General features: G+C 53.7%; 1 protein-coding gene across 1 annotated transcript in view; it reads right to left on the bottom strand.

The window, feature by feature from the left end:
- Positions 1–406: 406 nt before the first annotated feature.
- RRP12 (ribosomal RNA processing 12 homolog) overlaps positions 407–19,719 on the bottom strand; it is a 29,173-nt gene continuing 9,860 nt past the window's right edge. Inside the window, exons 11-34 of the mRNA XM_005885415.2 lie at positions 18,594–18,705; positions 18,290–18,387; positions 17,203–17,317; positions 15,484–15,626; positions 15,127–15,248; positions 13,804–13,868; positions 13,550–13,712; positions 12,961–13,115; positions 12,631–12,698; positions 12,021–12,114; positions 10,902–11,060; positions 10,707–10,787; positions 10,382–10,487; positions 10,152–10,259; positions 9,574–9,731; positions 8,085–8,176; positions 7,729–7,893; positions 7,462–7,634; positions 7,106–7,240; positions 4,484–4,533; positions 2,438–2,510; positions 1,669–1,736; positions 1,313–1,395; positions 407–846 (exon numbers count right to left, since the gene is read on the bottom strand). Coding sequence (XP_005885477.2) covers positions 744–846; positions 1,313–1,395; positions 1,669–1,736; positions 2,438–2,510; positions 4,484–4,533; positions 7,106–7,240; positions 7,462–7,634; positions 7,729–7,893; positions 8,085–8,176; positions 9,574–9,731; positions 10,152–10,259; positions 10,382–10,487; positions 10,707–10,787; positions 10,902–11,060; positions 12,021–12,114; positions 12,631–12,698; positions 12,961–13,115; positions 13,550–13,712; positions 13,804–13,868; positions 15,127–15,248; positions 15,484–15,626; positions 17,203–17,317; positions 18,290–18,387; positions 18,594–18,705 — 2,689 coding nt within the window. The 3' untranslated portion in view covers positions 407–743. The remainder of the gene's footprint in view (positions 847–1,312; positions 1,396–1,668; positions 1,737–2,437; positions 2,511–4,483; positions 4,534–7,105; positions 7,241–7,461; positions 7,635–7,728; positions 7,894–8,084; positions 8,177–9,573; positions 9,732–10,151; positions 10,260–10,381; positions 10,488–10,706; positions 10,788–10,901; positions 11,061–12,020; positions 12,115–12,630; positions 12,699–12,960; positions 13,116–13,549; positions 13,713–13,803; positions 13,869–15,126; positions 15,249–15,483; positions 15,627–17,202; positions 17,318–18,289; positions 18,388–18,593; positions 18,706–19,719) is intronic.

Here is a 19,719-nt window from a genome sequence, read left to right as displayed (position 1 = left end):
ACCCTGATGGACAAGTGACCTGAGGAGCGAGGGGGGTCTGCATCTTCTCTGCTCCAGACCAACAAGCTGGGCAGCAGGATTCACACTGCTGTGTACCACAACCTGACCCACTGGTCTGGGAGAAAGAGCAGGTGAGGATCAGACAGGTGCTTGGCAGATGGAGGGCCTTGGAAACACTGCTGAATCAGTGAACAAAGTGGCTGGGAGAAACTTGAGCTCAGAGGCAGCCACGCTGTAGTTCCCTTTCTAGTCTGAGCCTGTGGTGCTCAACCACAGGTGGGTGTCCCTGAGCTATCACCTATGCCCCGGACTGGATGCCAGGATTGAGAGGAAGGGGTCAAGACACTGTTGCCAATGACCAGACACTGTTCTTGTCCCCGAAGAAGGCAGGTGATGAAACACAATGTTTGTAGGGACAATGCATGGCGATGCAGGTTTATTCTATGTCGGTCACAGCAAACCTCACACACCTGGACGACAGCCAGCTGAGAGTGCCCCATGGCATGAGCAGCTGGAGCGAATGGAAGACCGTTCACTCTGCTGCACAGGCCACTCCGGGCAGAAGGCACCGGCGCCTCGCTGGCCTATGCACAGGCACTGAGGCACGGCCCCACCGCCAGGTCCCAAGGACATCTCTAAAAGGCGATTCCCGTTTGGAATTCCCCAAATCCTGTGCCTCTGGGAACCAAGCCCTGATTCCTACAGTTCATTTTGAGTCCCGGCGGTGCCCTGGGGCCTGGGGTTCAGGGCCGACGAGCCTTTCTGCGGAGCTTGTGTCCCACCTGGGATCCCCGCTGGGCAGCTTTCACCAGGCCTTTGAACTGTCCCTGCAGCTTCACCTTCTTCCTGCAGGGACAGGAACAGAAGGGTCACATCTCACTGAGAACAGGGGGCCCTCCTTCCCATAATGTCAAAAGATGGCTCCCCCACCAGCATGAATAGAGGAGCGGCGGGAGTGCTGCCGGAAGTGGCCGGCCATGGTTTGGGCAGGCCATGAGCTACTCATCATGTTCAAAGGGGCAGTTCAAGTTAACAATACATGTAGGCACCAACCACATGAAGATGTGAAAAAGTAAAAATCACACCTATGGAGGCAGAGGGTGGGGTGGGAACCGGGTTGAGGGGAGCTATGGGGGGCAAAAAGAGGAACAACTGTAATATTCTGAACAATAAAGATTTAATTAAAAAAAAAAGTAAAAATAAAACACTGGAAGAGACTTGAGCAATTGAATTGAGAGCTTAATGAGAATAAGGCCCCCCAGAGCACAGCTTCAGCTCCCCCCTCACCCCCCACCCCAGCACAGCATCATACCTGCGGTTGAGCTTGGTTCTGTTGAGAGGGATGTAAGCATAGGGGTCGAGCCGACCTTTCTTCTTCACGTCACCCTTTGCTTTCTGCTCACCCAGAGAAACAAAGTCAGCTAGGAGTGCGGGGTTCCCCTTCTTCCCCCTCCCGACTTGCCTGACCCTGCGTCCTCCCTGCCCTTCATTCTGTGCCTTAGGTGGCGCCAAAGACTTTTCATGGCTCTGGAAGCCAACCCAAGGTCTGGACTTTAGATGCTAACAAGACCTCCGTGTGGCCGTCCGTCTGGCTCCACAGGTGCCTCTCCAGGACAGCACAGCTGCCCGCCCTTTCCCAGACGCTCTGCCCCCACCAACAGCTCTTACCTTGGCCTTGTATTCGGCCCCGGGTGTAGCCTTCTTGCCCACAGGGCGATGGATGCCAGAGCCTCCAGCTAGAGGGGGAACAGAGGTCAGACTAAGCCAGGGCAGCCTCCTCTGAGAGGTAATGAACAACTCTTCGGAGAACTATCGGGGAGATGGGTCACGGCCGGGAACCTGGCTCTGTCCCCTCATAACCAAGGACAAGTACCTTTCTCGAGAAGGACTGTCCACTGACTTGATAGACCACGGGGCTCCTCAGACTGACTCGAACCCACAGAGAACATATATTCTCCACTAACATAAAACACCCCCACTCTCCAAAGCTAATCTGCTCCATTTGTTCTAGGAGAAAGAACACTGGCTTGGAAGTCAGACAGACCCGGGTTCAACTCCCAGCTCGAACCTCAGGCAATTCTCTTAACTTTCTGGAGCCTCTTAACCTCATCTGTAAAATGAGGCAGTACAGGCCTTCTCTCACACCAACACCGGGTGACAGAATGGCAACTCGTAGTCCATCGTACAGACGTGAAAGCTGTGCTTAAAGGAACCCATATACTTCCAAGATCAGTGTCATTTCCAGCCTACACTTCAACACAGTTGTGGATGAAATCCTGCAATGCTAACTTGGGTGGATTGCCAAAGTATCAGCCAATCTTTGCTGGTGGCAACTGAGTGCAACCAGGCCGCACAACCTCATGGCTCTGCCCGCAATAAACCCTACCGAATACCCGTGACAGAGAACAGAGTTTCAAAAAAAGAGTGGAAGCCTCACCTTGATACTGAGGAGGCATCTCTAGCTCTTCATCGTCAGCCTCTTTCTGACGCTTGAGCTTCTGGTGTTTTTTCTACAAAGGGGTAAGCGAAGTTCATGAACAAGGGGATGTGGTCATCCTCACTAGTGATAACAGTAAAAGCAATCATAACCTGCATTAGCAAGAAAGGCCTCTGCCAAGCACTTGATCCCTTACTTACAGATGAGGACACTAAGGCTCAGAGAGGGCAAGTACCTGTCCAAGATCACACAGCTAGGCAGGACAGAAGCAAGGTTCCAGCTCAGGGCCTCACTGCTGAGCCTGGGCTTGTCTTGGCTTCTCCACTGCTCTGCCCTCCACACTGAAGTTCCCCCACAGGGCCCTTCTGGGTACTCTGACCTCAGCTTAGCCCCAGTCTTCCTAGCAGGTAAATGGGGTCCTCAGCCTCTTTGGAGAGAACAGCTTTACCAGCCCTTAGCCTCACACGAACTTCACTCCTCTCCCCAGGAGTCAAACACTCACTGATCCCCTACTAAGTGCCAGGCCCTGGGGACGCAGGGCACAGGACCAACTTCTCGTGGTCCAGGGAGTCTTAGCAGGTGGGAAACCCCTGCTCATACCAGTTATCACTGTCCCTCAACAATGCTGCCATCCCAGGAGCTGTGAGCATGGAGCAACAGGACAGCTCAGTTCACCCAATTATATCCAACAGGAAGTGACTCAGCACTTACTACATGCCAGCACCAGATTAGGTGCTCCAAGGGGAGAGGTGGGCCTGACAGCAGCCCAGCCCAGCCCAGCCCAGCAGGAGGTCTGAGCCTAGAAAATGACAATGAGGCCAGGCAGAGGAATGTTGTGCAGGAGACCTCAGATCAGTGGGCTAGCAGCCATGCTGTGGTCTGGGCCACAATGCCCGGGAAGCCTCTTCAAACTACAGATTCCTGGGGCTCAAGCTCCCCAGGGGATCCCCAGGCAGGGGGGCTTCAGGCCCCTCCTGGCTTAAAGGCCAGGTAGAGTGGAAGGTGTGCCAGGTAAAGGGAACAGGCTGCAGCACACACAGGGTGTGTCTGGCAACGTGGGCACAGTAGAGTGGACTCCTAGAGGAGAAACAGAAACTGGCTGGAAATGGGACTCCAGCTGCATCAGAGGGTGACAGCTCAGCTTGTTCTTGGTTCAGCTGGCACCTGGCCACAGCTATGCCACTGGCAGCTGCGGTTGTCACTTGTCCCCCAGCATTTTACTGATGTCATAACTGCAGGCAGAGGAGTGGGGTTTAGCAACTGCCATTCAATAAAGCCCCTGGGATCTTGATGGCAGGTGATGATTTGCCATGAGCCAACTGTGGAGTGCGGCCACCCAGGTCCTTCTCGGTGCCTTGAGACAAGGAGCCCAGTCCTGCTGCGCTGAACCGTGGGGCCCCCCCAGAGGGCGTGGTCAGTTCCCACTCTCCAGGAGGAAGAGTAGGCTGTGGAAAGACTGCAAAGCCACGTGTGAGGACGCACTGCAGCAACCAGGGAGGCTTTGGCCAGTCAAGATTTCCAGGAAAAATGCAATAATAGTAAGAACAGTCACCACTTATTTAGCAACACTTAGTGCCACGCACTTTACATATAAGCCAGGATTTAGGTTCAGGCTGTGACCCTGGGCAGGGTACTTATCTTCTGTGAGCCCCTTTGGAAATGGGGGTGACAAATAGTGATTGTGGGGCTCTCAGCATCCCTCAATGGTGGGTGCCCCCACCCCATGCGGGAGCTGCCCCTTGGAGCATGCAGGCCGGCGGTTGCTCTTGCAGCCTACACAGCACCCCCCACATGGAGACGGGGGTTTCTCTCTTCCTCTAGCTGAACAGCCCAGCCCACAATGAAGTAAGCAACCCCCCGCCCAAGCCCCACAGAATGGTCAGTCATGACACTGCTGTGGAAGACACACACCACACCCAGGGACAGCCTGCTGCACACATCCCTGGGGCTCCACTGAGCAGCAGGAAGCACAGGTGAGACTGCAAGAAGCTGCCAGGCCAAGGCTTAGGTCTGAGGGCTCGCCCTCCGTCCGCAGGAATTACTCACACTCCTGATGCCCACGTCTTCCATCAGGTCAGCCATCTCTTCATCCTCCCCTGGAGCCGAAAGGAAGAGAAGCCTGTGAGCACTCAGGAGGCCCCGCTTTCCCAGAGCCCCCCCACATTTCATCCTGCCTCCTCTTGGCTCCTCAGGCTGGGGGAACCCTGTGTCCTGTGGGAGCCGAGACCCCTGAACACGGACCCTTTCTCCTTCCCGTCCTAGGTCCCAGGGACAACAGCCCTTTAAGGAAGTGATGACCCCACTTAATACAGTTTTCTCTGCAACTCTAAGGTAAACCCAGGTTTTCTTGGGAGCCAGGCACCCCTGCAGCCCCCCTACTTCACTTTGCTGGGAGGACTGCTTTATTCTCCTACCTGAGAACTTACAACCCAATTAAAAAATGGGCAAAAGGGCCCCAGCCGGTTTGGCTCAGTGGATAGAGCATCGGCCTGTGGACTGAAAGGTCCCGGGTTCGATTCCGGTCAAGGGCACATGCCCAGGTTGTGGGCTTGATTCCCCAGTGGGGGGCATGCAGGAGGCAGCTGATCAATGATTCTCTCTCATCATTGATGTTTCTCTCTCTCCCCCTCTCCCTTCCTCTCTGAAATCAATAAAATTTTTTTTTTTAAAAAGGGCAAAAGGACTTCAGTAGACATTTTCCCAAAAAGACATACAAAAGCACGGCAAACATAATAAGATGCTACACATCACTAATCATTAAGGAAATGCAAATCAAAACCACCATGAGATACTGCTTTACCACCATTAGCATGACTACTATAAAAACAAACAAACAAAAACAGAAAATAACAAGTGTTGACAAGGATGTGGAAAAATTGAAACTCTGGTGTTCTGATGGTGGGAATGTAAAATGGTGCAGCTACTGTGGAAAACAGTGTGGCTGTGGCAGTTCCTCAAAAAATTAAACACAGAATCAGAATGTGATCCAGCAATTTCACCTCTGGGTATGTACTCAAAAGAACAGAAAGTAGGAACTTGAAGAGATATTTGTACACAGCAGCAATATTCACAATAGTCAAAAAGTAGAAGCAATCCAAGTGTCCAACAGATGAATGATAAACAAAATGTGGTGTATACATATAATAGAAGAAGGCCAGCCTTAAGAAGGAAGGAAATTCTGACATATGCTACAACATGGATGAGCCTTGAGGACATTATGCTAAGTGAAATAAGCCAGCCACAAAAAGACAAATGCTGAATGATTACACTTGATGAGGTACTTAGATTTATACTCAAATTCAAATTCATAGATAGTAGAATGGTGGTTGTCAGGGGTTGAGGGGAGGGGGAAATGAGGAGTTAGTGTTTAATGCATAGAGTTTCAGTTTTGTCAGATTAAAAAAGTTCTGGAGATGAGTTTTACATCAATGTGAATAAACTTAACACTACTGAACTATACTGAACTGTACTGAAATGGTTAAGATGGTAAATTTTATGTTATGTGTATATCTTACCATGATTTAAAAAAGCTATCAAATCTATCAAATAAACACTTCATACCAAAAAATAAAAAAGCTATCAGTAATATTTTTTTAAAAGTACGAAATTAACCAGTTGGAGGGAAGACAAACTCAAATAAAGTCAATCAATAATCCAATGCCGCCACAAGAGAGCATGTGACCAAGTGTTGAAGACTGGGCAGGAGGGCTGAAGGGCTGGGAAAAGGCCTTAAAGAAGGACTGAGCTGGACCTTAAAGGGTGGAGGGTGTGTGAAGGCAGGAGAGGGGAGGGGCATTTCCAGCATCGGGATCGTGCACAAGAAGGGGAAAGAGATGGGAATTATCAAGGGTGAGAGACCAGATCAGGAAATAATGCCGTCACATTTATCCCCTGCATGTACATGTGCTGTTCAGGTTGTCCATTTTGTCGTCACAACAGCCCTCTGAAGCAGGTACTGGCATTATGCCCATTTTGGCACAGAGAGGTTAAATAAAGTCCAGTCATACAGCTGGTAAGTTAAGGGTAGGGGCAGCGGGAGAACACTGGTTAAAAGGATGCCGTGAGTCACGTGCCCACGGATCATGGAAGTGTGAACCAAAAAAAAAAGAGGAAGACAGATCTATTTTAGAAGATCTAATGGATGATATGTGCACAGAGGGATCAGGAAAGACGCACAGTACTTGGAGATGTTACACCCGAGGGGCTCCTGGACAACAGGAGACAATGGATTCAGACACGTGAGAGTGTCTGAGTGTGGCTCTTTCTACCTCTCAGTGAGATTCTGGGCCTCAGCCAAGTTTATATTTTATACTTTTGAAGAAAAAAAAAAAGGAGGAAGAGAAGGAAAGAAACAGAACAGAATAGACGAGAGACCAAGAGAGGGTACTGCACATGGTAAGGGGAAGTACTGTGTTTTGAAAGTTTTGTGTGACTTATAGAATTGTATAAATGGCTGCATTACAACACAGAAAGATTTCTTAATTTGGTCAAAAAAGTTTGAGAAACGCAACGAGTTTGAGAAAGTTGCCTCAGATACAAGCTGTTACCTTTGCTCCTATGACAAATGGTCTGAATGAACAAATTAATGAATAAATGAATGAACAACCACGCACAGCCCTGGCCCAGGCCAGAAGCAGCTGCATTCCCAGACTGGGCAGGCGGCCCCACCTTTAGAGCCTTCCTCTTCCTCCATCTTGGTGGTGGCAGCATCCTCCTCTTCCTCCCGGATGATCAGCCGGCCATCGGCGCTCACTTTGAAGCCATGGTCCTTCTTCTTGCCCCGGCCAGTCCCAGGCTGTGTGGCTGGCATGGCAGAGTCCGGCAGTGAGGAGGTGGAAGACCTAACCCTCTCACACCCTCATTATAACCAATAAGACCAGGTCTGTGCCGCAGATGGGTGCCCACAGCACAACAGTGTGCATGTGTCAGGGTGAGGGGTTCCCACTGGCCTCTATGCAAGTCACCCCCACCCAGAACAGGTAAGCCTGCTTTCTGAGCTCAGGGGCCAGCTGATTCTTGCTTACCTAGGACTCGCTGGGCCACCTTGGGGTCGAGGAAGTTGAGGGGCTCATCCCCTCCACCCTCCTTCAGCCACGCCTGGCTCCTCTGCCGGCTCAGCCTCCGCTGCTCCTTGCCCCGGCTCCTTTCTTCCTCCTCACTGTCCTCATCCTCGGAGTCGGCCAAAATCTCCTCAATGCTAAAGCCAGGGAAAGGCAGGGCCAGCTGGGCACTGCCTGGGCAGGCCCCGGGTTGGGGGGGACCAGGCTGCCAGGACACCACCACGTTCTCACCTGTCACCCTTGCCCTGGGCAGGCTCCTCCTCCTCCTCCTCTTCCTCTTCTTCCTCAGCAGCCTGGCTCAGAGCACGGTGCCTCTTGGCCCGCGCCTCAGCTTTCCGGATGTTGACCAGGACTTTGTGGTACTCCTCGGGCAGCAGCCCCTTCACCAGCTCAAACCTGAGGGGGCAGCGAAGGGCAGGTGAGGTGCACTGGCCAGAGTGTGCACCCAGAAGCAGCAGGTGTGCAGCCAGAGCCCTTCCAATGACAGGGAAGAGACTGGTCCCCCAGCCCGGCCCCTTTTCTGCAAGGTCCCTGGTGGGAGGAAAACCCCTCAACTCCTCCCACAATGCCCCACTCAGTGCACAGACCCAAATTTGCGGATGAACTTGGTGAACAGGTTTCGAAGCTTCATGCGGAAGTGCCGCCGCATGTCATCTGACAATTTCCCGATGGCCTCCATCTGCAGGGCAAGGCACCAGGGTTTCAGGGGGAGGGCGCCTCCCACCCTGCCTGTCCCCACCCCGCTGTCCAGACTAGGGAAGAGGACCAGGGCTGGCTAAGAGGTGAGGGAAAGAGTGGCCCTGTTCCTGGCTCAGCCCTTGCTCCAAAGAGGCTCCAGTCTGGGCAGACCCCACCTTCCCCCTAAACCGCCTTCATATTCCCGACCACCCTGCCAAGATTACAGCTTGAGAGTCTTCTGAACAGTGTTCAGCACCTTACATGCATCATCGCATGGAATCCTTAGAACCCAGTGAGGCAGATATTATCATCATCACCAATTTACAAGCGAGGAAACTGGGGCACAGGGAGTCATGTGGCTGTTAAGTGGCCACAGAGGAAGGAGTCAGCCCAGATCTAATTCCATGGCTCGTACCTTGCCCCCAACACCACCAGGTTTCTCTTGGTTCCATATGTCCCTTCTATCGCCCTGAGCTCATCTCTGGCTGGACTGCTCTTAAGCCTTCACGTGGCCTGGTTTGGAAAACGTGTGGGTGGCAAATAATATCCATAGTGTCTCTCAATGGGCTGGGGGATAGAGCCCCATCGATCCTCTGAAGGGCTTTTATCCATTTTAATAACTGCAGAACAGATGCCTGCTGTGGCTGTTCTCCCATCATTGGTCTCCGGTTAGGCTGTAGGCTTTGGAAGGAGGGGGCAGGCTATTCTGACTCTCATCTGCCCCTTCTCGCCTTGACCCAAGGTCAGATACGAAGACAACAAGAAAGATCCCCCTGGAGGTCTGATGCAACTCAACCAGCTGGAGAGGGAAACTGAGGCAGAATAGCAGAAAGAGGATGTGACAGTCCCAGCTTGCTACATGCCTTATGAGCAGCCAGAAGGGGCTGGAGGGCCCAATACCAGACGGCTCTTCAGGCCCTTCTACAGCCCAGCACGGGTGTCCAGAGGAGCCTCAAACCCAAAGACCAAAATGCAAGAGGCAAAAAAAAGGAGATGAGGGCCCTGCTGGGTGAGCCCAGAGTCTCAGTCCTGAGCTCTGGGTTCTGTCCCCAGGGCTGCTCTCACCAGCAGTGTGACCTGGGGCTGTCTCTGAGCTCAGTATCCCCGTCTGTAAATGAGGGATGGCCCTGCCCACTGACCTTTGCCCTGTAGAGCCCTGGCTTCTGTGGAGGGGCCAAAGAGGTGGGGGTGACAAGCAGCAGCCTGGGTGCTGTGCCCCTTCCTCCACCAGGCTGCCATTCCCCTACCGGTCCCTTCCAGGGCTCGGCATGACCTTCTGTTGCACAAGACTGCGGTAGCTAAAAGAACGCTTGAAACTTGCTGGCCTTGAGGCTCCCTGGTCCCATGATGACAGCCCGGAGGCCACGTCGCCACCCAGAGGGGAAAGGGGGCACTTACCACCAGCTGCACGTGCCTGGCCAGGTGTGCCACGTCCATGACCACCACGGCCACTTTGATGAAGCCCAGCGCCGATTTGACCACGTCACGGGTGCGGGAGGCCAGGAGCAGACACACGTTCTCCAGCAGCTGCTCCACCGTGCTGGTCCCCATCAGGCCTGGGGGGCCAGAGGGCCACTGTCAGAGACACCCAGACCCAGACCCTGCCCGGTCACAAGAGCAAGAGCTAACACTGAGGGACTTCCGTGTGCCTGGCTCGGTTCGGGTCACCCTCCAAGGAGTGTCTCCTGTGGTCCTTCAGCCCCCACAGGAGGAGGGGCTGCTTTCCTCCTCCATTTTAGAGGGGAGAGTCAGGCTCCAGGATTGTAGAACCAGGACTGAAATCGGGACCCCCTGCTCCCATCCACTCTGAGAATGGGATGAGAGGCAGCAGAGGAGATGGGAGGCGGCCAGGCTTGGCTCCAGCTTTTCTTCCACCCTCCCTTGACCTTTCCCCTACCTGGTAGCCACCCTGTCCTGACCTCCTAGGTATTTTCCTACTCTGAGGGCTTGCCAGGCCTTCAGGAAATAGCATGTACCTTTAAACTCAAAAAGGAGGTGGGTCAGGGCCAGGATGCTGCAGCTGACCATGGTGACAGCGCCCACGAGGCCGGGGTAGATCAGGACGAGGTAGCGCTGCAGGGCCTCTGGGAGGGCGGAAGGCAGGACAAGTTGCACCAGGGCAGAGCCCAGCGCTCATGCTGCAGCTCAGGCCCACCGGGTCTGGGAGCAGAGCGTCCACCCCAGCCCTGAGTCACCAAGGCCTCACCTTCCTGGCTCGGGCCAAACCGAAGGAAAGCGTGGCCCATCTCCACCAGCAGGGCGAAAGCGTTCTTCCGCGCGCCCACCGACACCTCCTTGGTACACAGGATCACCTGCCCAGACAGCCCCGTAAGCGCGCACTCCCGAGCTGGCCACCCTGAGGTCGGTGGCCTGAAGCAGAGTGAGCAGGTAGAGGCACCCACACTCCCAGACAGTGAGTCGAGCCCACCCCCACCCCCAATACTACCCTCCCCTGATCCTGACAGGCCTTTAGGAGCCACACTCCAAGGAACACCCCCAAAACACACATACACCCCCTCCTGCGCCCTCACCTCCGGGACAAGGGCAGTAATGAACTCCTCGTGCTCGGCTGTGAGCTTCTTCACGATATGTATGAGGCACTTCAAACGGGGCTGCAGGGCAGAGGGACAATGGTCAGGCCCCCTCAATGCTACCCCAGCCCAACATGGTCCTCTCCTGGTGTCCCGTCCTCCCTCGGGCACAGCAGGGCTGCCCTGAATCCTCACCCTCTTGGCAGGAGAGGAAGTGGTCCGCAGCGAGTCCAGCAGGGTCTTCTTCAGGTCATCCAGGTGGCTCTGCACGAAGCGGGCGCCGGGGCCCTGGGGGCTGGCACACACCTCCTCCAGCACGCGGTAGGCCTTCTTCTGCACCCCATGGGCCTTGCTCTGGGAGGACACAGATGGATGAAGAGGGGGAACTGGAGGTCCACCACCCATGTGATGACATTCACAGAGCAGTCACCATTAACTGAGGCCAGCACTGGAGGGGATTCAGAGAAGCTGGCCCTGCCCTCTGGAGCTCATGAGGTCTGACAAGAGGGCCAGCAGAGTATGGACGGCAGGAGGCTACCTTGGCGCCAGGCGGAGCTGCTGTGGGGAAAGAAGCCAACCCAGCCTTCCAATCCACTCTACTGACCCCCTCAGTGATGTTCGTGCCAGCAGCATGGACTTGCAGTGCCAGGAACGCACCAGCCTGCCAGGCCTGCTCATCTTTCTGCTGTCTCTCCTTTGTCTGACCCCTTACCGTTCCCAGGGCACTGTCGCCCCCCCAGGACACCTCTCCTGCCTGGACTTCTGGGTCTGCCTGCATGTTCCACCCAGAGCACTTCTCAGTGTTGGCTAACTGCCTATTAAACTGTCGCAGTGGCGGCGGCTTTCAGGTCACTGCGGCAGGCCTGAGTTCCGCCTGGTGTCTTGCCACAGCATGTCAGGCAGAGGACCTAGCGTGTGCAAAGGCACAGAGGGGTCCCTTATATCTGCAACGCTTCAAACAGTTTAATGAGGCCAAGTGGTGGTGGGATGAGGACGGACAAGGGGAGATGAGAGTGATTAGAATGAAGATCAGGCTGGGCTGAGATGGCCCAGTGAGCGATCCAGGCAAAGGAGTACGGCCGTGTTTCTACCAGACACCTCGGCAGGTGAGGTCTGAGCACGGCTGTGCGTTTTAGTCACTTTGGCATCTATGTGACAGATGGACTAGACAGGGTACAAAGGACAGTCACACCACAAGAAAGCAGATGATCTTGGGCAGCAGCAAGAGATGAAGAAAAGAAGACAGGCCCCCCCCTTTCCAAGGAGCCCACTCCTCCCCAAGTGTGGCTGTGGGGCTCCCAGCCCCAGGCTCACCTCCAGGTAGGGCCGGATGGTGGAGTACAGCTTGCTGATGGCAGCTTCGTCAGCATGGGGAGCCAAGGCCACAACCAGGTCCAGGACAGACAATCTGCTCAAGGCAGGAGACCAAGGAGGGGCTTAGCGAGTGCTGGAGAAGGGCACAGACTAACACTGTCCTTACATCCACGGGGTGAGGGGCAGGTGGGAGAAGTCAGGATGAGGACCAGCCGCTTGAAGGAGCCCATGAACGATAATCATGGCTTGCACCTAATGGAGTATTCACCAGGTACCAGGCACTACCGCAGTGTTAACCCCTCCAATTCTCACAGCAACCCTGCTGCAGGTACCATGAGCTTCTCCATTGTAGATCAGGGCAAAGAGGCAAAGAATGGGTAACGTGTTCAAGGTCACACCGCCCGTAAGTGGTGGAGCTGGGATCTGAACCCGGTGAGTTTCCAGGGTCCCCCTCCTTCCCTAGCGGGCAATACTGCCGCTCCAGAAAGGAGTCACTCAAGCCTTGCAGTGAAGCTGAGACATTCAACATCTTAAGCCTTTCCTAAGTTACCCCAGAGAATCCACACCCTCCAGCTCCCTGGACTACCCCAGCTCAAGTGGGGGATTTTACCTGGTGAAGTCAGAGCTAGCAGGGTCCAGCACCTTCTCACTGGCTTTTTCCAGGAAACCATTCACCAACTGGCAGCCCCGGGATGAGAAGGAGGAAGGTGTTTAATAGAGAAATACAGAGCAGCAGCAGGTCACAGAACTAGACCTCCTTGCCCTCTCCTTTAGAAGCCTCAAGCCCACGCCTGGCCCCGCCATCATCGCTGGGATCTGGTCTCCTGTTCTCCAGGTGGCACAGGCCCAAGTGAGCCATGCCGGGTAGGGCCTTGGGCTTTCCAATGCTCCTGACCCAACACTCCCCTCCTGGGAGCACTCTCCCTGTCCACCAGCTCACCTGAGGGTCAGTGATAGTAAGGTAAGTTTTGATGGTTTCCAGCACGGCCCGGCGAGGAGCTGGTGTGTCCCCGGCTGCAACAGGCTGCCCATACAAGTTGAAGAGGATTGGCAGAAAGTTCTTGGCAAAACGGCTTACTTCGGCACGGTCAGCCTCTGGCAGGAGGACCAAAGTTTGCATAAAAGGGGCTGGAGCTGACCTTACAGGTTGTAGCCCAGAGGCATCCTTTAGGAGGACCCGTGGCAGGACCATGGATGTGGGGCTTCTACGAGACAGAGGAGGCTGAGACCAGAGCAAAGAGAACAAGGTGCCACCATGGTCTATGCTTCTCCACGGCTCCTGTCCTGGGGGCCAGTGAAACCCTTCAGCACTGACTGGGTAACGCCCCAGGTGCCGGCACATTGGGAGTAAAGAGAGAAAAGGGGTGGTTTTTTGCATCCTTGGGTCCCCAGCCGAAGCTCCAGGTCCTTGCAAAGGATGAACCATGGCTCAGGCACTGAGCCACAGCAAGCCAGGAGATGGGGGTCAGGGGACTTGTGCCATCACAGCCATCCTCCCACCAGCCTCGGACCCCAGAGCCCACACGCACCTGCCTCACAGCCCTTGGTGATGAGAGTGCGCAGGGCCTGGCACACCGTGACCCTCAGGTCTGGGCGCTCGCTGACCGCTGTGCCCAGTGTCCGCGCCAGCCCTTTAAAGGAGGCGGCTACATCTGTGGGCCTCGTGCAGAACCCGGGCAGGAGGGTCCAGATCTGGGGAGGGAGGGAATGGTAAATGAGAATGACATTCAGCAATCCACGCCTCTGCACTACCCAACCCACACCCCCCTAACGGACCCTTTACCTGCCACTGCAGCGTGTCATAGATCTTGGACTCCACCATGCGGTCCACCTGGGCCAGGTCCATTGCTGGAGTGTAACAAAGCACACAGTGTGACCCTGGGCACCCTCCTACCCACCAGGCCTCATTTTCACCAAAACCAAAAGCCCAGTGATGAGGTCAGTATCGGTGATTCCCTCCTCCCCACAGAATGAAACTGTTCCTTCTAAATACCTAAGACCTCGCCCTCACCGGTTTGGCTCAGTGGATAGAGTGGACTGAAGGGCCCCAGGTTTGATTCTGGTCAGAGGCACATGCTTGGATTGCAGGCTCCATCCCCATAGGGAGTGTGCAGGAGGCAGCCAATTAATGATTCTCTCTCATCATTGATGTTTCTATCTCTCCCTCTCCCTTCCTCTCTAAAATCAATAAAAAATATGTTAAAAAATAAACTAATTAAAAATAAATACCCAAGACCCGCATAAAACAGAAAGTGATGTCTCCCCATTGTCTTACTCTCCCAGGACGTGCCCCTATCTCTTCTGACTTTCTTATGTTTCTTTTTTTTATAAATTGAATTTATTGGAGTGACACTGGTCAACATGAACACATAGGATTCAGGTGTGGGTTTCTATGTTATAAGCTCTGTATTGCACCGCGTGCCCACCACCCAAAGTCAAATCTTCTCCTGTCACCATATTTTGGTCTTTTCTTTAAACAGACATACACCTTTAAAAACATAAGCAAGATGTACTATACATATATTGTTCTAAAACCTTGTTTTACTTGGTAATTTCTGTGTGACAAACTGTGTAATGGGCACTTACATGATTATTTCACGTAATCTTCACGTCACAATTCTCATTCTCATTTACAGACGAGGAGCAGACCCAAAGGAATTAACACACTTGCCCAAAGTCAACCAACTGCGTGGCTGAGCTGAGATCTGAATCTGATCCTTTCAGCTCGCCATCTGCACGCCCATGTCTCTTTCTTTGTAATGATCACATTGTGCCCCACAGTGGGCGTTACCACAACTAACTTCACTGGAACCCCACTGACGGACATGTAGGCTGTGTTAGGGTTTTTGCTAGAACATCGCTGCATACGTATAAGCCGCTGTGTGCTTGTGTAATTAATTGCTCCATTAGTGGGAGAGCAGGCTCCTACAATGGGGGAAGGCCAGGCCATGCCTTCGAGCAGAGGGGAGGGACAGCCCACTGAATTAGGCCCACAAGCACTGGCGGGTCACCTGTTTGGCAGAGGGAGGCCTAGGGCTGGGGTGCTGGGCCAGGAGCCCTTCCCGACCCCTTCGGCTGAGCTCCAGGACTGCGGTGGGCCCCATACCTTTGCTCTTCAGGGTGGTAGCCAGGGGCAAGAAGTAGGTGGTGAAGAAACCAAGTCGCGTTTCCCGGACATGGTCCCGGATGACGGGCAGCAGCCAGCTCCGTGGGAAATCCAGAGTCTCTCTGAGAGGAGGCAGGAGAGGCCCAGTGAGGAAGGGGTGACAGCCTGGAGGGCAGCACCCCCAACAGTGCACCCCCTGCTGAGCTGGGGAGCATGTCGAGCCTGCTCTGGCCTCTCTTGCTGACCCCCACATGGCACACGGAGACTTCACCCAAAGGAGTGGACACCCTCCTGGGGGAGAGCAAGCCGTCTGACCCTTTTAGGGCTCGTACAGAAGCCAACCAGGGTCACACTTACTCAGAACCATCAATTTCCAGCGGCACAGCCTGTAAAACCACCTCAGGCCCCATGCTGGCCACCGCAGCCCCCACTGCCTGGTCCAGAGCTGCTGTGTGGGGGAAGTGGGGGGAGAGGCGCAGGTCACACAGGGACTGGAGACACTGGAGCAAAGAGATGAAAGATTATACATCAAGATGTGCTCGCAGAGCAAGCACCATGGCTGAGTCTGAGCCAAAGTCTCTAAGATGATGAGGTCAGGAGCGTGAGCCCAGGTTAAGCTCTGGGTCAGGAGTCACAAACCAGAAACCAAATGTAACCCACTGATGCAGTTTGACCCCTCCCCAACGTTCCAGGATTTAAAAAAATTCTGTATTCTTTAACAATATGTGAAAATCAGGAGATTTTATATACAAATGAAGATTTCCAGTTTATCTTGAAAAATGACAAGGGCCCTAACCGGTTTGGCTCAGTGGATAGAGCGTCGGCCTGTGGACTCAAGGGTCCCGGGTTCGATTCCCGGTCAAGGGCGTGTACCTTGGTTGCGGGCACATCCCCAGTAGGGAGTGTGCAGGAGGCAGCTGACCGATGTTTCTCTCTCATCAATGTTTCTAACTCTCTATCCCTCTCCCTTCCTCTCTGTAAGAAAATCAATAAAATATATATTTTAAAAAAAAGAGAAAAATGACAAGGTCTGGCAAAGGCGGACCTGTGTGCAACAACTAGCAAATGAACAGGCACTGAGGGGTGGCTGCCCCTCGAGGAGAGCTGCACCTTCAGGTGCACCACAGCCCAGACCCCCTACGTCAAGCATGTCACACTCTCGGCTGGCGGGCCACATGCCTCGTTTATTTAACATGCCGGCCGCGAGTGTGACATGCTTGCCCTAGGTCACCCCTCATGACCTCTCGGAGGAAGCCAGGTCTGCCCACCTCATCTATTAGAGCCTAGCCAGCCCCCGAGGAGCCTGCCATCCCAGGAGAAGGGAGTGGCGGTCAGTGAGGAAGGTGCCACGAGGCCAGGGGCTGCTCCACCTGCCGACAAGGTGCCAGTGACCTGTCCTCAGGTCCTACCCTCTCCCAAAGCTGACCCCTGACCCTTAGCTGGTTTACTCTGGGCTGCATGTAGTCCAGCCGTGGGCAAACTACGGCCCGAGGGCCGGATCCGGCCCGTTTGAAATGAATAAAACTAAAAAAAAAAAGACCGTACCCTTTTATGTAATGATGTTTACTTTGAATTTATATTAGTTCACACAAACACTCCATCCATGCTTTTGTTCCGGCCCTCCAGTCCAGTTTAAGAACCCATTGTGGCCCTCGAGTCAAAAAGTTTGCCCACCCCTGATGTAGTCACTTTCCTGAGACCTAAGGCTGCTTAAAGCACTATACTCATTCATTACAGAAAATTCAAAGAATTAAATATTAAAAGGTAACGGGAGTGGGAAGAGAATCACTCTGGTTCCCTATTCAAAACAATCAACTCCAGCCAACACTAGTGAGCAGCAGTGTGTGTGTGTGTGTGTGTGTGTGTGTGTGTGTGGCGGGGGGGGGTCCTGCCCCTCTTCTTGTTCCTCCCATGATGGCGCAGTCACCTTCCTGGGGGCACAGTACTGGGCACCTGCTATGGGCACTGTGGTGGTGGGCGGAGTTAAAGTGCAGAGGTAACAGAGACACAAGCCCCTTCTAGTCCAAAAGCCCCAGTGCCACTTCCTGTCCCGGCCCCAGCAGCCCCCCAACTTACCTTCTTCATCACAGGGTGGGCCTGCCTCCCACAGGCCTCGAAGAAGACACACAGCAGCTGCAACACGGAGCTCCAGGCCGCATGGAATTTGTACGTGAGGCCCTCCTCCACTGCCCTGCCAAGGGAGCAGGCAGTCAGGGACATGGCCACGCCCCCCGGGCCCTGGCCAGGAAGTCAACAGCTACACCATGAGCTATAGACCGCCAGCTGGCCGCTAGGGCAGTGCCCCCGGAAAGGCCAAAGGGGAGACCTAGCATTTATGAAGTGCCCACACTGCTCCCTGTGCTAAGAGTTTAATTTCTGTAACCTTTGAGCTTAAAGAAAAACATGTGAGGCAGGTTATTTGTTCAATCTTCAGAAGGTGAAACTGAGGCTCCGAGAGACGAAATAACATGTCAGGGTCACTTTGTTGGTGGCCAAACTGGGCCTCTAAAGCCCATGCTTTCCTGGCCTGACCCAATGTGGACGGCAGGGTAAGAACAGGTGGTCTAGGCAGGATGCAGAAGCTGCACTAGGGAGGGCTGGCCCAGCCCCTTCTTGCATGTGCACTCCTTGCTTGGCTCCATCTCCCCAAATCTAGCCCCTGGAGGTTTTAGGCAAGAATGGCCAACAGGGGTCAGTGTAGGGAAAAGAATGGGCTAGGGGTGGGGCAGCTCTATTCTCGCTTTTTATTCTAGTTGGGCGACCTCAGCTTGTCCATCTGTAAAATGGGGTCAGTACCTATCTCCTAGAACCAGGACTACTAGTAGTTGCTATTTATTGAGCACCTAACTGGGCGCCAGGTACTGTTCTGACCACTTTGCACATATTACCTCATCTAATCCTCATCTGCATTAGCCCCCTTTAACGGATGATGGCCTTAAGGTATCAAGAGGTGGAGGAGCTTGTCCCAGATGACTGGCCGGAGAGTCCACACTCATGAGCACCACACTGTGGTGCATGGAACATGGCCAGGGCTCAAATCAACAGCAGCTGCTCTGGCACTGTGCACATGGCCAGAGTCAGTGACAAGCAGAGACCTTTCATTACAAGGAACTTTCCACAAGGTACACCCTATTCCTTCTTATCTCAGATACTATGCTCTCACCTGAACATCTTGGCGACACACTGGGCAGGGCCTGAGGCTGAGGAAGTCACAGAGCCGATGTCAGCCATGTAGGGAGCGACACATTCCTTCAGGATCTCCTGCAAAAAGAGGCCGCAGCTGTCTAAGCCCAAGGCAGCCCCCAGTGCCCCTGAGCCCTCCTATGGGCCTGCTTCCTGAAGCGTTTAGGAAGCCATCCCTCCCTGAAAACCTCCTCCCAGGATGCAGCTGGAGCCTGAGGCAACTGGCAGAACCCCCTGCGTTCTCTGCTGCCCCCACTAAAGCTGGGGCTCAGGGGGCGCGGTACCTGGAGGCTCTGGGTGGCAGCTGTGACCACCTGTGAGTGGGGAGAGAGGAGGCAGGCCGTGGCCGTTCCAAAAAAGCGAGGGAGGTGACTCAGCCCGAGGTCGCGCTGCAGTCTGCCAAGACAAAACACTTCCATGGGGCTAGGCTGGCCCTGAGCCTGGGGGACTAGATGGCTCCGGTCCAATGACAGTCACTGATGTGAGGAGCTCTACAGGGCCCTTCTTGTGGGCAATTTTAGAAAGTGCTGTCATTCAAGTAACAGCTACAGGTGGTAAAAAAAATCCAAACAGGTGCTCGCAGTATGAAATAAATGTCTTCCTCACCAAACCTTTCTCCCAACTGACCCTCAGATGCACCTCCCAGGGGAAAATCAAGGTTAAGTTTCTCCAGTACTCCTCCAGAAGTTTTTATATGTATATAATAATAACAATCACTAAATTTATGTAACATTTATCACATGCCAAGTACTGACATAACCTGCATTCACTCATTTAAAGCCTACAAAAGCCCCCGCAAACAAAACACAGAACATGAAGCCTTGCAAAAACTGAGATTAAGTGTTATTACACTTAACATTTCCTAGATGAGGAAACTGAGGCACAGAAAAGTCAAGTACCTTGCCCAAGGCCACCCAGCTAGTGGAGGAGGGTCAGGACCCACACCCTGGTAGCTTGGCTCCAGGGTGTGCAAATAATCACAGCATGCACGCTGCTCTGCACCTTGCTTTCTCTCAATGTATCTTGAAGGTCTTTCCACATCAGCATGCACACATCTACCTCAATTACCCCTGATGGCTGCCTCGTATTTCACGGTTTATATGTAATCAGTCCCCCCCCTGGGGCATGGTTAGGCTGTCTCTAGGTTTTTTGCCATTAACCACGGTGCTACCACAAACATCCCGACACAGTGTGGAAGTCCTGTGGGATAAATCCCGAGAAGCAAAGCACAAAGCTATTTTGCCATTTCCAGCACCTCCAGGTGAAAGGTGAAGGGTCTGGTGCAGGAAGGACATGGGCCTGGCAGACCTGGCTATGGCCCTGAATAACCTCAAGACCAGCTGCTCGCAGTGCTTCTGTTTCTGGTTTATGAAATGGGCTGTGGGGTGGTCGTGATCAATGCCGTGAAAC

The sequence above is a fragment of the Myotis brandtii genome, unplaced genomic scaffold (assembly GCF_000412655.1).
Source record: "Myotis brandtii unplaced genomic scaffold, ASM41265v1 scaffold902, whole genome shotgun sequence".
Classification (NCBI taxonomy): domain Eukaryota; kingdom Metazoa; phylum Chordata; class Mammalia; order Chiroptera; family Vespertilionidae; genus Myotis; species Myotis brandtii.
This window is presented reverse-complemented; position numbering and strand designations above follow the sequence as displayed.